This window comes from Kryptolebias marmoratus, linkage group LG18 (genome assembly GCF_001649575.2).
Source record: "Kryptolebias marmoratus isolate JLee-2015 linkage group LG18, ASM164957v2, whole genome shotgun sequence".
Taxonomy (NCBI): domain Eukaryota; kingdom Metazoa; phylum Chordata; class Actinopteri; order Cyprinodontiformes; family Rivulidae; genus Kryptolebias; species Kryptolebias marmoratus.
The window spans coordinates 5,767,012-5,785,396 of NC_051447.1; the positions used below are offsets into that span (position 1 = coordinate 5,767,012).

An 18,385-nucleotide genomic window follows, 5' to 3' on the forward strand; every position below is an offset into this window, starting at 1 on the left:
TTCCAAACACAACAAGCTTCATTCAGCACATCACAGAGAGCCAGACTGAAGGGACAGAAAGGAATGAATGTTTCCAGACAAGCGGGTGACACGTTCAGATGGAAGATTTGCGACCAAATTAAAAAGCGTTTTTTAAATTTGCGAAATGTGGGCGGCTCAATGAGCTGAAGGGGGTCAAGACGATGACAGATGGATGATGAAGAGTTTCCATTAAAACTTCATTAAGAAACGGACACGATGTGCCATCTTGTGATGTGCCTTATTAAAGATGAGACGTGGAGTGGGTGGGGTTGACTGAAACGAGCAACAGACGGAGAAAAGAAAGGAAAAGCCTCTCTTGTAACCTCGGCTTTATCTCTGCTGCATCAGGAAATATTTGCCAACTGAAGTTCTGTTATCACTTCTGAAGCTTCAGGGTCACAGCAGGAAGACAGAGAGAGGGTGGGACTATTTTCTGGTCGCCTGTTTCTTCGTTTTAAATATTCTGTGCTTCACTGGCTAAAAAATTGACCAGCTCTATGCCATAAAGGTAAACTTTAATCATGTTTCATGCTGTCAGAAAGCATTAACTGAGATACTCAGAAATGGTCATTTAGTCATTTCAGGTAGGAAAACTAAATAAAATCAAATACCAATTGTCCTTTTTTAAGTGAAAGTGAATATTTAACTTTACTAAAATTTGACAAATGTTCACAAAAACTGAATTAAATGTCTATCACCCACCGCCTTTCAAGTGAGTTTTCCAGTAAAATCAGTGTGAAGGACCAAGCAGTGAAGGCATAGTGGACGCGGGAATAATGTCTTCAAAGTGGGGCTTTATTTCACCCAAGAAATGACAAAGTTCAGAATATAGGTAATGGGCCCTTTAAAGAGGTCAACTTAATATAACTCTATTCAAAAAGTGACTAACTGAGCAAACAAAACCTACTCACCAAACTGACCTCCCCCAAAGAAACAGGAGGGTAACTTGTGTAGAGATTTGGTCAGACCAAATCATCTACCTAAACCTAAAACACCTCTCTTTTTGGTCCTCTTGAGATGACGAGGTGCTTTCAAAGTCCTCAGGCCTTGGCCACGCCTCTTGCCCAGACAGGAAGCAGCCAACACACCCAAACCAGGTAACTCAAACAAGAGAAACGTAATTTATATTACAGACCACAATACATATTCAACTGCAAAACAAAATAAGTGTGTGGGTTGATTTTACCAATGTGTGGCTGAGGCCATCACAATGACTAATGATGGCATTCTAGCTGTTTTGGTCAAACAGTGAAAGTACCGTTTTGCACAATGTCATGCGATCCTGGGAGCTGTCACACTCAGTGTGTGTTCTGAATGACTATCAGCTGCCAACGCATCAAGTTTTAGGTCAATATTTGCAAAAATAACTAAAGTGGGGTTTTAGTCAAACCAGGAGGTTTGGCTGTGGCGGCCGTCTTGAATTAGGTAGACTCCAAAGGTTGATTAGTTGGAGATGGGTATTTAATGATTACTGTAAAAGTTTCATAAAAATTTGTCCAGTAGTTCATGAGAAGGAAGAGGAAGAGGAGGAGTTCAAGTATCTGGGAGTCTTGTTTAACAGTGGTGGTAGGATAGAGGAGGAGATGAATCAACAGAGGGGTTTGGTTCAGCAATAATGAGGGCGTTGCTTCGGTCTGTCATGGTGAAAAAGGAGCTGATCTGAAAGGCAGAACTCTCGATTTACTGGTCCGTCTACGTTCCAACCCTCACCTGTGGTCATGAGGTTTGGATCATGACCAAAAAAACGAGATCCTGGGTCCAAGCGTCTGAATTGAGCCTCCTTTGTAGGGTGGCCGGGCTCAGCCTTAGAGAGAAGGTGAGGTGCTCAGAGCAGAGCTCCTCTATACTGAAACGAGTCAGCTGAGGTGGTTCAGGAATCTGATTAGGATGCCTCCCCTTGGAGGTTTTTCAGGCATTTCCCACCGGGTGGAGACCCCAGGGCAGACCCAGAGCTCACTGGAGGGATTCTGTATCCTCTCTGGCCTGGGAACACCTTAGGATCCCCCAAGAGTAGCTGGAGATTGTCACAGGGGAGAGATCGTCTAGGTTTCCCCCTGAACCTGTTGCTCCAACAACCCGACCATGGATAAGCAGTAGAAGATGGATGGACGCATGGATGAATAAGATATTTTGCTAACAAACACACGCGCAAGCTTGCATCGCTATCCTTATAAGGACTGTATTGATTTCCATTAATGTGGCCAAACCCCAACTCTTACCTAAACCTAACTATTACCAGTACATGACTAACCCTAGCCTAAACTCAATGAATTCATTCCTTAGAACTAAACCTAAACCCAAAACTGACGTTCCACTGGATTAGGGCTGAGCTTTGGTCCACATAAAGACCATCAGTCTTGACAAAGTTGGTGATTTTACCTGAATAGGTCCTAAAAAGAAAAAACAGGCACATGCACACACAGGCAAAAACATTGACTGCCTTCATCTGTCAGTAGTGGGCAATGATTAAGTTTCTGTTCTGCAGCTTAACTTCCTCACAAGTTAGAATATAAGGTGATATCTTCTTGCCCGACACAAAAACAGCACAAAACACACACCTTTTCTCTCTTGTCATCACTGAATGTTAGAGTTATCTGAGGTGTGAGGAGTTCAAAACGATCCTTTTCAACCAAACAAACTCAAGATTTAAACATACTCTAAAGAAGCACACTGAGGCTGACTTACAGACTGAATGCAACCAAGTTAATTTAATTAGCTGTTCTGTTCTCACAGAGACGCTTCTGAACGAAAACTGTTAAGACACTTCTGTGGTCTGAAATGTTCAAACAGCCTCTGGAAATCAAAGCTCTGTGGTTTCAAAAATGTTTTTACAGCGAAGAGGAAGTTCTAGCCGGCTGCAATTGAGAGAGAAAGGATTTAAACTTAAGAAAGGTCTTGACACGCAGAACAAAAGGTTTAAAGTTCAAAGGAAAAGAGCGTTAACGTTTATTACCATTATTCTACTGCGTGCAGGTTTGAAAATTAGCTTTTGGAAATCTGCAAACAATCAAACACGACTGATGCCAGTGCTTGGTTTTGAAACAGTGCCAACATCGTGGTCGTCACCAGCCTTTTCATTAACAGGACGGGACGAGTCGGGCCAGGTGGACACGGGAAAAACAACTAATCGTTCTCACTGCACAGCCAGAGACCCGATTAAAGGACTGAGACCACAACTTAAAGAGAAGTTTCTGTTTTATCTCTTTGGTTTGTTATACTTTGTTTTTATTAACTTTTTATTCTGATATATCTTTATACCAATAACAATCTAATGAATTGGATAATGATTAAATATATAAAAATTTAGAAGTAGTTGTTTAAGTGCCATATTTTCTTCTAATTGTGGAATTTAGTACATAAAATACAGACAGAATAATTGTTATTGTTTAATAAATGCTGCATAAATTTGGTAAAACTGCTCTACTGTTTTTCTTTAATGAATATATTAAAATTTAAAACTAAACCAGAGGCCTTTTTATCCTGTCTTATCCGAGATGTTGCTGTGCAGTAAAATTAATTTCTGTCAGAGTCAGCGCAGTTTTCAGGGAATTGTTTTTCCCATCTGATTTGGGTTTGCTGAAAAATTCCCAGCTTATTTCACAATAGAAATAAGATGATAAGTGACAAATCTTTGGCTAAAACTACAACGTACTCTTTAAATGCCATGATCACTTGTCTCACCATTTTTCTCATTTTTCAACCATCTGGCTCCTTTTCTGGAGCCTTTCCACCAAATTCTTTGTCCAAAATCTTGAACTTCACTTGACTTTCAGTCATCGATACAGAGGCTGACAGAAAACGTTCAAAGAGAGTTGGGTTTTCTCATTTGTTTAACCAAAATCCCATTGTCGTCCTAGTCTAAATGTTTAGTTTGTTTGCCTTTTTTTTTTTTAAAGAATTTTTATCTACACTGTAGTACAGGGGAAAAACAAGATTGTGGATACAAGTGATCAAAATGAGTTTTCTTTGTGGGGTAGTTGGGCTTTACCTTCAGGCATCTGGTAAGGACACCACCCTAGGGAGATGTTTTGGGCATATCCAACTGGAAGGAGACCCTGATGAAGAGCCAGAACACGCTGGAGAGACACTGTCTCTCGGCTGGCCCGGGAACGGATTGGAATCCTCCCAGAAGAGCTGGAAGAGGTGGCTGCTGCCCCTGTGACCGACTTTGGAACAAGCCGCAGATAATGGACTGATGTCTACGTTATATGTTGCTACCAAAAGCTATAGCACACTGTTCAAAATCACTCCACACACAAAATCTGTAGAATGAGCTGTAAATTAGCAGCCTTTTGTATCAGATTTTTTATTTAGAAGAAGTCAATAAAAGACATTAATAATATCAGCACACTTTTAAAAGATTGATGAAACTGTTTATGGGCTACAGAATCACTTAATACATAATTTAATAGGCAACTAAAAGAAGTCAGTTCAGTTTGCCAAATCTGACACAAGCAGCAGAAACATTTTAATCAAGTCTACATGTTCTTTTAAAGCCACTGGATAAAACAGTGTTTTGAGAAGAAACACCGCTCAGTTCAGCCGTGTGAGCCGACAGCAGCTGTAAACTTCAGGGACGGACGGACAATTAGCTCGACCGCCACACTCTGGATGTCAGCAGGCTGCTTCACTGCAACATCAACTGGATCCAGACCGTCTACAAGATCCGTCCTAACGAAGCAGCATTCGACATTTCTCTTAAACTCTGGTTTAACCACGAGGCGCCTGGAAAACCACATGAAGTCCACAGCACCGAGAAGAGTTTTCGCTTTTTGCTTGTGGTGCTTTACTTGAATCTGGGAGGGTCACCTTTATTTTCCTTGTTAAATTATCACCAAGAAAAGAGACAGAAGAGTCTCAGGTTCTCAGATAAATACAGTTGGTGATGAGCAGAATAAAGGGTGCTTTGGGAGCAGTGCTTGTGGAGTCTTTCAGAATAAATGACGAATAATGAACTACATACATCTTACAGATTTGATCCAGACCCTCTGCTCACATGTGGTCACACTGACTACAGATGGGGGCTTCTGGGTGATAAAGGAGCACTGAGTCCTGAGGGTACAGAAACAGATTTTGATCCACCATGGATCTGGAAGTGATCCCAAAAACACAGCCAATGAGGTAAAAGCCCACCTTGACAGAAAAGCACATAATGCAGGACTCAGTCATAGATTTCAGATGTCGGAGCTCTCAACATCATTGAAGTTGGATGCGATTGTTTTAACAGAACAGGCAGCAGAAATCCAAACAGGAGGTTTGGAACAACCATCAAGAAGCCCGAAGAATCTCTCCTGAAAACTACTTAAGAGTTCTGAAGACTGTGCTGAAGAATAAAAGTCGCCAAACCAAATATGGATTTTTCGAGCTTGTTCAAGTTGTGCAAAGACTTGTGCTTTACAGAGACATTTATGTTTCCATGCACACGAAGAAACAGACTGAGACTTAACAACTGCAGTGCTGTATGTGGCATTGATCTGCTCAGAACCCTTCCAAACAGGAAGGGAAGCTTCATCTTGACAATGAATGAACACTTCTTTCCAGCCACCTGTAAGCTGCACCCAGGTGTATTTTTCCTGTCAAAATACAGTAAATCAGCTCCAGAAGAGAATAAAGTGTGTAAACAGCCTATGTTTGAGAAGCCTGGACTCATCTTTTTAGAAACTCTGCGGAGTGATGACAAATAACAAGAATCATTAAGCATCATCCATCTATCATCCTCACTGATAAAGAAAAACAAGATGTCTACATTTCAGCGCATCAGTCTGATATTAATGGCAAATATAATCTTTCAAACCATTAGCCAAAAGGAGCCGAGACCCCCTGGAAACATGTTAATGGGTTTATTTCTTAAACAAAGCAGTATCTCAGTAGTTCGGTAGTTTCTTGGAAGTACAAAACCCATTTCCTGTTTCCTGGATTTCCTGTTTGACTGGATTAGTAAAGTACTAGTTCATCATGCCATCAAACTCTCTGGTTTAACTTTTGGAGACATTTTTGGCACTTTTTATACAAGTAAAACAAACAGAACAGGTACATAATTTGGTTCCAGAGTAACTATTTGACTATGAACAGGACTTGGGCTTTAATTGAGGGTCAATATTAGTGGAGACATAAATTAACAGACCGGTAGATATTTATTTCACCCAGGAACGTATAATAAATCTTACTTGGCCTGAGGGTGTGCCTTGTGGTGTGCTCCTTCCTGAAGCACAGGGGGAATCAATGATGATTTAGCTCCTCTAATGAACTTACTTTTTAAAATATTGATCCCCTTTTTTGTTGTAATAAGAACTTGTCATTTGTTGTAATGGCTTAAGAAAATAAGGCAACTCGTTATCTGCATCGCTGCACAGCCTGAAGGCATAACAAAACAGATCCATGCCCCTAAGAACATACAAGAAAATTATATTTTGATGTCAAATAAATGCTGTACAAACATTAGGTGTCTGAGCATTTAAACTGTTGCTAATCAAGTTCTTTGTGTAAATCTTTGTCTAGTTTGTGCAAACTTTAGTGCTCACAGTAAAAGAAACAGAATCATTTCGTTGTTTCCATATTGTGGCTTCCTAATATAATACATTTTACTGTTTTGTTATGATCACCATGAATCAAAATGTGCTTTTCTTGCAAACAGTTGTCTTAAAATGTCTACTAGGAACAATATTAACTGATCAAATGCCTCAAAACAAACAGATTTTGACTTTAAATCAACAAGAGAAAACCATGGCGTTAACCGAACAGCAGCCTTTAGGCTAGAATCCAGGACTTTCAGCTCCTGCCACACCAAAATTCAGCTCAACATCTGTAAAAGATCTGTAAAACTGACTGAAATTTGAACTGGGTTGAATCTAAACATTAATCAGTTGTAGATGAACATCCAATGACTCGTTTCTGAGAGGTTCATTAAAATCCGACCGCAAGTTCATGAGATAATTTGCTAACAGACACACTAACAAACACACACACACAAACAGATGCAATTACATGATTGCCTGCCGCTATGAGCAGTAATGAATAACTGACTTATTCAGAAGCAATTTCTGATTAATAGGTAAAGAAATTATTAGAAGTTTTTTTTTTATTCATTTTATTTTCTAGTAGGCGTCAGAAACTGAATTTCAAACTTAAAAACTAAAAATTGGAATTACGTTGAATAACTGTTTAACTGCAGATGGAACTGATTTGATTCAATGAGCCATGAGGGAAATATGTAGGAAGCCCCTACCAAAGCTGTGCAATTGTTTTAAACCACAATGACCTTATTAGAATAAAGATAATTGTATTGTTTTTGGATGTGGCACACGCCACTGAACATGCTCAGGAAGGAGGTTCACCGAGTTAACAGCACAAGCTGTGATTATCATGTTCAGTGCAATAAAGAAAATCATTTTCCGACTTCCTAACATAAAATCACTGCTGGTACTGATAAAGGATTATCATTAAAGTCCCACACAATCTGCTGCTTCCTCGCCGCCAAACCAATTTAAAAGTCATCGTTTCTCGCGCACACATGCCGTCATGTCAGCCTCGGAGCGCAACAACATCTGCTGTCGCCGTGCAGCCGGTCGTCACACCTCGACGCCGCGTCGACGGTGCATGCGGCACGTGAATTAATGCACGTCTGCATCAGAGGGCAGATGGATGGAGACGAAGACGACAGCAAAATAAAATGTGAGAAACGCTCCTGAAACAAATCAACTGGATGACCAAACCAAGCCCCGATTTCCATTTTAAAAGACACAGTGTGAAGTGACGAAACAATCATAAATATAACACTACATTTAGGACTGAATTTTTGTTGCACAGTGAAGAATTAGAATTCAAAGAAAGTCTCAAGAGGCTGTTGTGGGTGAGGTCCTCAGAAAATAGCCCAACATCCCTTGACGATGGCACAACGCATAGGTCAATTGAGAGTTGGCTTGAATAGGAAAGGAGGCGACCTATCCTATCCTATCCTAGTAGGCAATATTTCCTCTTGTGACAGCAGAAAACTGCAACAGTTAGTCCCTGAAAGGCTGTATGGACCTGGGACCATCAGATGATAAATTAAAGCTGTCATCAAAGCCAGCTGGCAGGAAGCAAACCTTTTTCCTAACTGAATAAAAGCAGCCAAAGTGAATTTTTGTTCAGCTTCTTTTAAAGGAGGTAACATGTCTCTTTCACCTGTTAAGATGAACGCCTCTTTAAGCTGCCTCTGGCTGTTCAGAAATCCCCAATTTATCCATCCAGATCCCTTAATTGTGTGAGCGTTCATAAATTAAGTTGTCATTGTGAAATCGAAGGCGTTGACATGGAGCGCTACACGTAAAATGTATCCAACATCCACTGTTCTAAGATCACTTGGGGAATTTAGGAAACAACCAATCGAAAAAAAAATCAATTTTGATGCAAACAGTCTTGAGAAAAATCAGTGAAATAAATTATCAGCAGTGTTCAAATTACAGCACATTTTAGAGCAAACCTGCTCATCAACTCATCATCAGATCCACTTCAAGAAAAAGCCGCCTGCGTTTCGGTTTAAAGAGCACTGAAGTGAGAAGTCAGAAAGCAATCGGAGTCAATCGGCCTGCAGGGGCAACAAGGTTGAGTAAACTTCGGCAATAAAAAGAGCTCGTCAGGAAACAGTGGCGTTCGCAGATCGCAGAAAGAGCCATCCAATCAGAAGACAAGCGTAGGGGGTTAAAGGTCAGAGGGAATTCTATTACCTTCAGCGCCACGCGTCGTTATTTATTGCGCAGCAGAGAAAAGCAGCTGCAGGACACATTTACAGCACACAACACAGATGTACGATCGACCCGCGGCAACAGAGCGATTAGGAGGGTGGGCTCCAAGGGAAATGTCCCTTCCATTCAGCCAAACGACACATGGCACAGCAAAATGTTCAACCTTATTCGCAGTGACATTTAGTAGAAAACAATTACCATCAATGATAAATCAAGCCATATCAAGTAGAGTCACTCTGAATGAAATTCTCAGTGTCCCTCTCGCAGTGCTGGTGATAAATGAACAAAAGTTCACCTCAAACTGTGGTTCTTTTTGCTAAACAACGCAGTGATTTAAACACTTTATAACAAACCGTTATTGTCAGTTTGGGCTACTTGGAGTAGGTCTTTTCTATGACACTGCACTCACTCCAATTTACTTTTCTGTGTCTTGTATAAAAACTGATTTGCAGAATCTAAACTATAAAATTAATTAAAACAATGCAATCCAGTTTTCCTTACTAAATTTCAACCTTATGTTTTGACTATAAATGACCTTAAATTACACATTAAAAACCTTTAAACTGGTTTAAACTGGTCAACTATTCAAGGCCAAATGGAAAATGAGAAAATTGTATATTTTATGAATAAAACTGAGCTTAGCTTTCTGAGTGTGCAGTCGTGATCCATTAGTTAAACACCTAAGACTCTTACGGAGTTAGGTTTGCCATTTATGTGCAAAAACAAGGGAGCAGTGGAGTTATTTCTGTAAAATCAGCTGGTTAAGATTCTTACTCATCCAGGATATGGAAACACTAAGGCTCCCTTAAAGTAAAAAAATCAGCTAGAATATTGGTGGTCTTTGCAGGATGAGGTGTACAAGCAGGCCTGGTGTACAGCATGGTGAGGGTGCAACATTTAGTATTTATGATGAAAAAACAAAAGTATAGGTTGATAAAATCTATTCAAAAATAAATTTAACTTCAGGATCGACAATAAAACTGAAGCGATTTGTGAAAGTTGTTCTTGTCACCCTACAACCAACTTCTTTATAGTGTTTTATCCTAAACTAAAAACACTGTAGCAGTGAAGTTTTCCAGAGGTGATATAAATGTACCAAGTCCCCATGATTGGGAGTTATATATTTAGTTCCACTGACTGAGTGAACATTTGAAAATGTTTTAAGTTTAAAACATCACATAGTTCTCAACGAGCTATTATTATTATTATTCAACGAGCTCCAAACTAAGCCAGTATGTTTTAATAAAACCTTTACTGTATTTTGTACTGTGCAACCAAAAGCAAATCTCTAACACAAAATTTAAATATTTAAACCAATTCACATTTTGTCCTTGAATTGTTTTTTTTTTCTTCTATTTTTACACAACTTCTTGTCTAGAACTTTGACTCTCTAAATCCCTTTAAGAGAAAACAATCGGTTTCGGTCCTTTGCCAATTTTTGTAACCCATTTTTCCCCACCATTGTCCTGTAGTTTAGACTAAATAATACCTATGAAACTTCTGGTAATAGATTTAACTTCAGACAAGGCTGTCTAAGTGGACAATGTTGGTATAATCCACAAAGAAAATCCTCGGACTTCTTTTAAAAACTGCTGGATTTAGCACATTTAATTCACTCTACAGAAGACCTGAATCTCCTTACAGAGACAAACACTGCCATTGTGAACTAATAAGTGAGTGAACAGACCTCCAAATCTGGCTGCTGCCCTGTGTCTGGACGGGGACACCAGTTCCTTGACGATCTGTAGGACCTGCATGCTCAGAAGGAGGTGGCGGTGGAGGCAGTCGGAGGTGCCACAGGCCGGTGGCAGCTCTCACCTCCCAGAACCTCATCCCTCCTCAGCTCCACCTCAGGTCTCATCACCTAATCCACAACATGATTCCAATCCAAGTATCCACGTTTGTTTTATTATTTTGTGAGTGCAAAAAGCAAAAAAAAAAAAAAGAAACAACTATTTTTCCATGGGCGGTTCTGGCTTCTGGTTTGGTGTTCGATCCTCAAGCGGCTTGTCTTTCCAAACTCGTGGATCAACAGCCGATCAACACAAACGCACCATCTGATGCTTCGAATCCTGCCTCGGGTCTACACGAAACAGCGCAGAAACTTAACTCCTGGCAGCAGCTAAAAAGAAGCAGGGGATGTTTGCTCGCAGCACGGACTCTACAAACTGAACACGCTCATCTCGCCCGTGATGTGTCGCTCAGCTGGAGAGCTCTCACACGAGGAAAAAAAAAAAAAAAGCAGCGCAGGGCTGTCCTCTTTTGTCTTTTGCTTCCCTGCTTCTTTTCCTCTGCACAGAAACCACCTGGCTGCTGCAGATCAATAGAGGCACAGTGGAGCAGTGATGCTTCTCAATTGTTTCAGACTTCTTTTCTTCTCTCATTCATCTCTTTCTCCTCCACCGGCAATAGCTGGCTTCTTCGCCCGCACTCCTCTCTTCACATCCAGTAAATTCAAATTAATGGGAGCTTCCACAGCATCTCCGTCCGTCCCTCCCTTTCTCTGCTCTCCTGCACTCCTCCCGTCGCTCTCCCTTTTATTGTATTGTTCCCCCCCCCCACTCCTCCCTTTACCTCACGTTCATCTACTGTGACGCTGAAACATGAGCAGAATGTAAAGCAGCACATGAAAGTGTACAGTGTTGATTTGTGCCAATCAGCATCAGTTACACTGTCACCCTAAGGTGACAGCGCCTCTCACACTGTCACGTCTTCGATGTTCTTGGAATTTCCAGGAAAATTAAAGCAGTCTTTATTATTCTGGGAGGATATTCAATAAAGCAAGCAGCCAAACCTTCAACTGTAAACCGTTTTCTTCCCCTGTAAACACCAAGAACTGGTTTGGGAAGCGATGGCAGGTGTTTCGGCCACTGGAAAGCCGTTTAGCCCAAACATGTTTGTCAGAGTTGATTTCAGACAAACTGGGAATCATCCATTCATCCAACTTTTGCCACTTTATCCAAGAACAGGTTCGCAGGAGCACCAGCTGAAGCAGAGCTCCACAAACCTCCTCCTGCACATCTGGATATATTCTCTCCATTGTGTCCTGGATATCTTATGCTGCTAGAAGATCTAGTTAATCAGACTTCTGTAAAACAAAGTGCTCAAGATGGAATAAAATACAATTTGTACTTTCAGTGCTAAAAAAAAAACCCATAATCACAGCTTTGTCTAAGTGTGATCAGATTCTTGTTCCAGCTCTGCTGTTTGTTCCTACCATCTTTTCTTTGAACCTCGTGATCTGTTCAAAAGGTTAGAAAAAGAGCTGTGGAGAAATCAGTCTCCATCTTGATGCCGAGCCTCGGTTTTAAGATTTCAACCAAAGACAACACATTCCAGACTGGAGAAGATCCACTTTACATATGGGATTCTGTCTGAGTGAAAGCGTTTTGTAAAACCTAACAAACAGTACGCTCCAAATCCGAAATACTTTCAGTGTGGTGTGACGCAACATGAGGGATAAAACTGCCACAAACTGTGACAAACAGACAAACTGTCACCCAGCTGCTTCTGGCAAAATGGAAGGAATGCTACTTCTTTACGTATCCTTAGTCTGACTTACCAAAAAAAAGGTTGTTTATATAAATATTATGCCGAAACAAGTCAGACGTCATGAGGAGCAACCAGACTTGTTTAAGCTGTAATAAGGGAACAAGTCCTGTTTCTGAAGACAATCATATCGCAGTTAATCGTTTATAACAAGTGACCAAAATAGTTATTTTTGAAAGTTGTAACAAAAGTGTCACGCTTCAGACTTTAGCACATTAACCCTTCAGTTCTGAAGTTTTGAAGCTGTTAAACCATGAAAAATAAAACTAATGAAGTGGCTCATTCTTCCTGTGGAGCTCCTCAGGGATCCATCGTAGAGCCTGCTGTCTTTTTCCTGACACCATTTGGGCGCCTCTCAGGATTCCACAGACATAATGTGTCTCCTAGTTTAACATTTATGTGCGGTCTTGATATAACTGACCTCATTTAATAGTGTTTCTTTGCACCTGCGTTGGCCTCGATGTCTAATATCCAGGAAATGGTACCTCCTTTACAAACACGAGCAACAACACTATGCACACAGACTGCTATACCCATAAACCTACACTAAAAAGGGGGAGCCATTTTGGTGCACCAGACTGAGCATTCTCTTTGTTTTTATTAATAAATTATAGCCTGTTTGGGGTGAACTGATTTTATTTATGTTGTCAAATATCCAACTATTTATTTCTCTATGCAAATCAAACCAAAATGTCTCAATTTCTTTTCATTTTCCTTCGTTGTTGGAAATGTGCCAAACACAATAATTATATTTCCTGCCACTTGCACATTCACTTGTTTCCTGGAATCCAGACTGATTGGCAAGATGGAAAACTCTATAAATTGCCATGAAACTCCCATTTCTTTATGAGGTTAGAGTTGATTACATCCATCAGTGCACGTCATAATGATGTTTGGAAACTCTCCATCCCTCCTGCTGGTTTTAAGCACATCCTTCCTTGTTGCATTTCCAGATTTTGTCTCTCCTCTACTTTCCATCTGTCCATTAATCTAACAGTACACATAAAATATCTGCTTCCATTCTCTCGCTCTAATTGCATCATTTGTTTATATTAAGTCCATTTACACTTTCAATTAGCAATGCATTTATCCATTTTAAAATTCGAAGTATAAAAACACCTTAAATGTTGGTTAAATAATGAGAAAAGAATTACTAATAAAAAATAATTAAAAAGAGGAAAAACATAATAAAAGCATATATAAGAAAAAAGAACTCAAAGAAAACATCTTGTACACATTTTCTCTAGTAGGTGAAATGGTATAAAATGTATGTTTGAGAAAAAGAGCTATCAAAGTGTGCCCTTGGGCAGAGCCATTTCATATCTAAGGTACATGAACACACCACTGGTGGTCAGTACAAGAGGGAACAATTTCCACACACACACACTGCACCTACCCAAAGACTCTGCAGCATGCAGACAGGAGAGGCAGTGGTGAAGCAACACCAGCAACCACGTTCATTTGTTAGACCAGCACTCACTATAAAACACTCGGCTCAAATGAACTGCACTCGAAAACATTTTCGGTCTTTGATGACACGCAACCTCTCACACGGAAGTGCCGCGGCGTACCACACCGCGCACATGAATCCCTGTGATGAAGTGCGTCTGCGTTTGAGTCCTCCGGCGCTGACTCAGAAAGTCCAATTACTGCGTTGCCGAACTGACTCCGCGGATGCTGTTGCTAGGCTTTCAGACCTGTTGCTAGGCTGTGACCCTGACTGAAGGAGGTGAAAATGTGGCCTTTTGTAAACACCACGGTCCCCATATTTTGTGTGTGTGTGTTTTCAGTTGTTTCCTAATGCCTACTTCTGATAAATTACACTCAGAAAAACACCGAACTGATTTGGCAATGAGTGCAGACAGCCTACAGAGAACGTTACTGCAGGTGGGTTTACTTCAACAGCACAAGTCTGTAAAGTCTGGAGCCACTTCATCTCTGATGAGCTCTTTATTCTTTAAAGTAGTTATAATCAATAGTTCTCTACATCTTCTACAGGTCCTACAATGTTTCCCTTTAGACACAGGCTGCTTTGTCTCTCACTTTTAGTCCATCCCTTGTATTTGACCGACCGTTCACCCACTTAACACTGACACATAAATCATTCAGGCATAAAAAGGGCTCCTAAACTCTAAAGGAATGTTGAGCCTACACACGACAAACACTTTTAGTCACTTTGTTACTGCTGCAAAAAAAGAAAAATAAATAGTTTCCTTTCTGTTCTATTCCATTCTGTAACACAACTTTGATATCTTCCTCCGACAACTGGAGGTTTGGAAACAAGCAGCTGAACAATCCAATCAGCCCTCCAAGGGATTTTTAATGCATTAAACTGATTTTTGCCTGTGATAACTAGCTAGGTGATTGTTAATATAGCAAGTCTGTTGAAGGTTTTAGCATTGCTGTTGCAAAGAGTTTCCTTCAATTTTAAACACTAATGGTCCCAAAGACAATGAATGAAATGTTTCAGTCCTGATGGTTTTGCTTTTCTTTTCACAGAAATATTTAAGATTTTATTTCCTTTCAGATAAAACAGTGTATCCACTAGGATATGCTTGCCCAAGCCGAGGTTTGGAGATGTCCGGTGTCGTTTCTCCTACAAACTACAGTGGATTAGAAACATTTACCGTATTTTCCACCACTACAGGGCGCACTGGATTAGAAGACGCACTGTCAATGAATGCTCCATTTTTGAACTTTTGTCATAAATAAGGCGCATTAAGTGAAACAAAACAGCCCCCTGTGTTTTCGGAGAATACTGCACAGACGTAAGCGTCAAGTATAAATGCCTCCACTGCATGCTCGGGTCCGCTCGCCGTGCGCAGAGCCCTGCGAGACGCCACAAAGTGCGACTATAACTGAGCCTTAATGCTGCAAGCGGTGCAGCTTTATAGTTTACCAAAGTCGTACAAAAACATTACGACTTCTTGCATATATAAGGTGCTCTGGGTTATAAGGCGCACTGTCGTTTGTGAGAAAGCTGAAGGATTTTAAGTGCACCTTATAGTCCAGAAGATACAGTAATTGACAGGCTCTCCGGCAGCTGGACAGCAACAAAGTCATGTCCTTAAAGGGAAGGTTCAGATCTTTAGATCTTTGAATCTTTACATCTTTGGATTCTTAAAGATCTGCAGTAATTCACTTTGATCTTGGACCCACTTGGACTAGCCGTTAGCCCGTCAGTCTGGTCTTTGTCCCAAGCATCTTCTAATTTAAGGCATTAAGAAAGGAAAGTCATCTTCAGCTTTTTGAACGTTTTAACTTAGGTGCTAACCTCTGTCGCTGTCTTAAGGGGTGTGAAAAAATGTGCCACTTGAAAAATTAGGCAGGTTCATCACACAAAGCAACAGGAGCAGCAGCTGTGGTAATTACACCATCTGTTTCTTCCTGTTTCAAGAACACACGTTCCTTACATCTTTCTCTGTTGAAGCTGTCATCATGGATAACAAGAACTGAAAACTACTTGAGTAACAAGTTCTAGCATTTGATAAAAAAAAGAAAAAAAAAGAAGCTGGTTCAATACAGAAATTTAAAATCACACAACTTATTCTTCTTCACACAAGGCTCTATGATCCTGTTGTGCCAGCAGCAGCGCTGAATGAATTTTGAGTTACCCCTCCTTTTTATCTTCACCTTTCAAGCTTTTACAGGCGAGAACTTTCCCGAGAATCGATGTGCCATCTTTAAAAAATACTTTTATTGGCCTCGGAGTCTGCATTTCAAGAAGGATTGTCAGAGAAGTAAGTACTCCGAAAATAAATAAAAGCAGCATGGGGAAAATGAACAAGTCTGGGGCCACCTGCAGAGAAATGGATCGAGCTGCTTTTAGTGCGGCTGCATTCGGAGGGGAAGCAGAGCCATGCTGACGGAGGCCCTCTCACAATCAGCGGATCAATAAGCCCTCATCACGTTTTCCTTAACATCCAGTTGATTGAAAATGGAGAGATGCCGCAAGTCTCTGACACATCTCCGCTTTTAATCTACAGATAAGAGCTTCGCCTTGTGGCAGCCTCCTTCGCTCAAACTGAGAACAGAGCTGCTGTCAATGCAGGAATCGAGCCGCTGATCTACGAGGCTGAAAACAGAAAATGATGAGAAGACGGGAGGATGTGAAACACGCGGGGGGGGAGGAGTCGATGCTGAAAGCTAATACAACTATTTTGGTGGCAACATCAAATATCAAAAAGTAAATAAAACTTAAAATTTAATTCTAAACTTAGTTTCCAGCTAAAATTTTAAGTAAGAACTACATACAGTTTAGTTACACAAGTCTAGATTGTTTGGTTTGTAAAACTGCAATGCAGTATGATTTTACACACATTCACATTAATATGTCCAATAGAGAAATAAAATTAAAAACCTAACAGAAAACATCCCACCAAGATACAGATTTTATCCCCTATTTTGTAAGGATTTCAACTGATATAAAGAACCAATTTTTCTGCTTCTATTCCACATTTTTAAACCTTTTTGATACAAAATAAAACAGAATTTACAGATTCAATTCTATAATGTTGCCACAAAGGGGCTAAATATCTCTCCAAAAAGAAGTTAAGGCTGGCGTTTTACCTTCCATCCTTTTAATGGTAATGTAACATGGTGATGTCTTTAAATGCCATTTTTATTTTGTCTCTAATCTCAAATTTGCTTAAGAAGTGTCTCCATTTATCAAATAAACAGTTTTGTGAATTGTGCATTCCTCCAATGACTCCATGGGGAATGACAAGAACAAATCCCCCCCCATGACTTGTGTTTACGCCAAGAAAAGTGGCAGATCCAACTTTACAACGCACTAATCTGCATGTATCTCTTTATCTCTCTCTCTAAATGTGTTTACCTGCAGCAGTTAGTAGAGGGACGGGCAGAAAAAACAAATCGTGTGGATGCAAAAGTGGTGAGAAGGCAGGCTCCTGTGTTGTCCTAACGGCAGCATTGGTGGAGGGGCTGATTGAATAAGGCCGGGCGCTGATTGCTCGGCACGTTGATTAATGCTGCCCGCTGCGCTTCAGTGCGTCACGGCGCTCAGAGTCCTGCTGCAGAATACCAATGAGACAATAGCCTCGGCACCGAGATGAACCAGGCTAATCACATCGTGAGCCGGCTCGAGTATTTGCTCACACTTGTACCCGGCTCGGTGGGAAACAGTAATTATATGTTGTAACATCAAGTAGATTTTCGTTGCTGCTTGGAAGTCAACAGTGAAGACTGAAAAGCTAAAAGGTCTTAAGAACAGAAGTTGCAACTGGAATATACAGTTTTCTTCAACTTTTAGATCAAACCAAGCTGCACGCTCATGTCCCCCGTCACTGAGGGGCTTGAATAGTGAAGGCTTTTAGTTTTTTAAGGAGGAGTGTTTTTCCTCGGCTGGAATTAAACAGGCCATACAAAGACATGTCCTTTAGAGCAGAGGTCCCCATCACCAGGGCCGCGGACTGGTACCGGACCGCAGAGAAAGAATAATTAACTTACAATATTTCCATATTTTCATTTTCGGAAGTCTGAGTGACATTTATTTTGAAAAACTGACCGGATTCTCTCCACTACATCAGTCTATGACTCCCTCTTGATGCATGTCAAAACGCTTATCTAGGTCACGTGATACGTTACCGCTAAAAAACGTCTCTGGAAGCCCTGGATGGGACCGTCTGGTTACTGAGAAACAGGCACAGGGCTCTACTGATTCAGCGTTATGGTGAGTTGTATTCTTTGTGCACTTTATATTTGTGGTGCATCTTATTTTAAAGTTTAAACATCGCCGTACTGACCAGAGAACATTAGGGGGATGAGAGGGTGTTATTCATGTTGATAACGCAATACTTTTTTTTTTTTTCTGCTCCTGGTGGAAGGTGGACGTGTTTCTGTTATCTCTGTCTCTCTGTTCCCTGAACTGCCCCCCTCCCCGCCCCCGCCCTGTTTTCTTTTTTCAAAGCCTCTTTTTACATATTTTCCAAAAATTTAAGGAATATGGATCTGATCAGCTGGTTTCTCAACGCAATTGAAACAATTTTCTCGACTGGGTGAAGGAGAGTCCAGTCTCGGGATATGTCTTGCTGGATATACAGTGGATTCCTGGCAGGAGTGGAAGACTGTGT

General features: G+C 40.7%; 1 protein-coding gene across 4 annotated transcripts in view; it reads right to left on the minus strand.

The window, feature by feature from the left end:
• usp6nl (USP6 N-terminal like) overlaps window positions 1-18,385 on the minus strand; it is an 81,413-nt gene that overhangs the window by 34,562 nt on the left and 28,466 nt on the right. The window contains exon 1 of one of the 4 annotated variants that reach the window (XM_017411620.3): window positions 10,432-10,619. The exons of the other annotated variants lie outside the window; for them this stretch is intronic. Within the exon in view, the coding sequence (XP_017267109.1) occupies window positions 10,432-10,501 (70 nt within the window). The 5' untranslated portion in view covers window positions 10,502-10,619. Of the gene's footprint in view, window positions 1-10,431; window positions 10,620-18,385 lie in introns of those variants that run through there. 4 annotated transcript variants of the gene reach the window in all.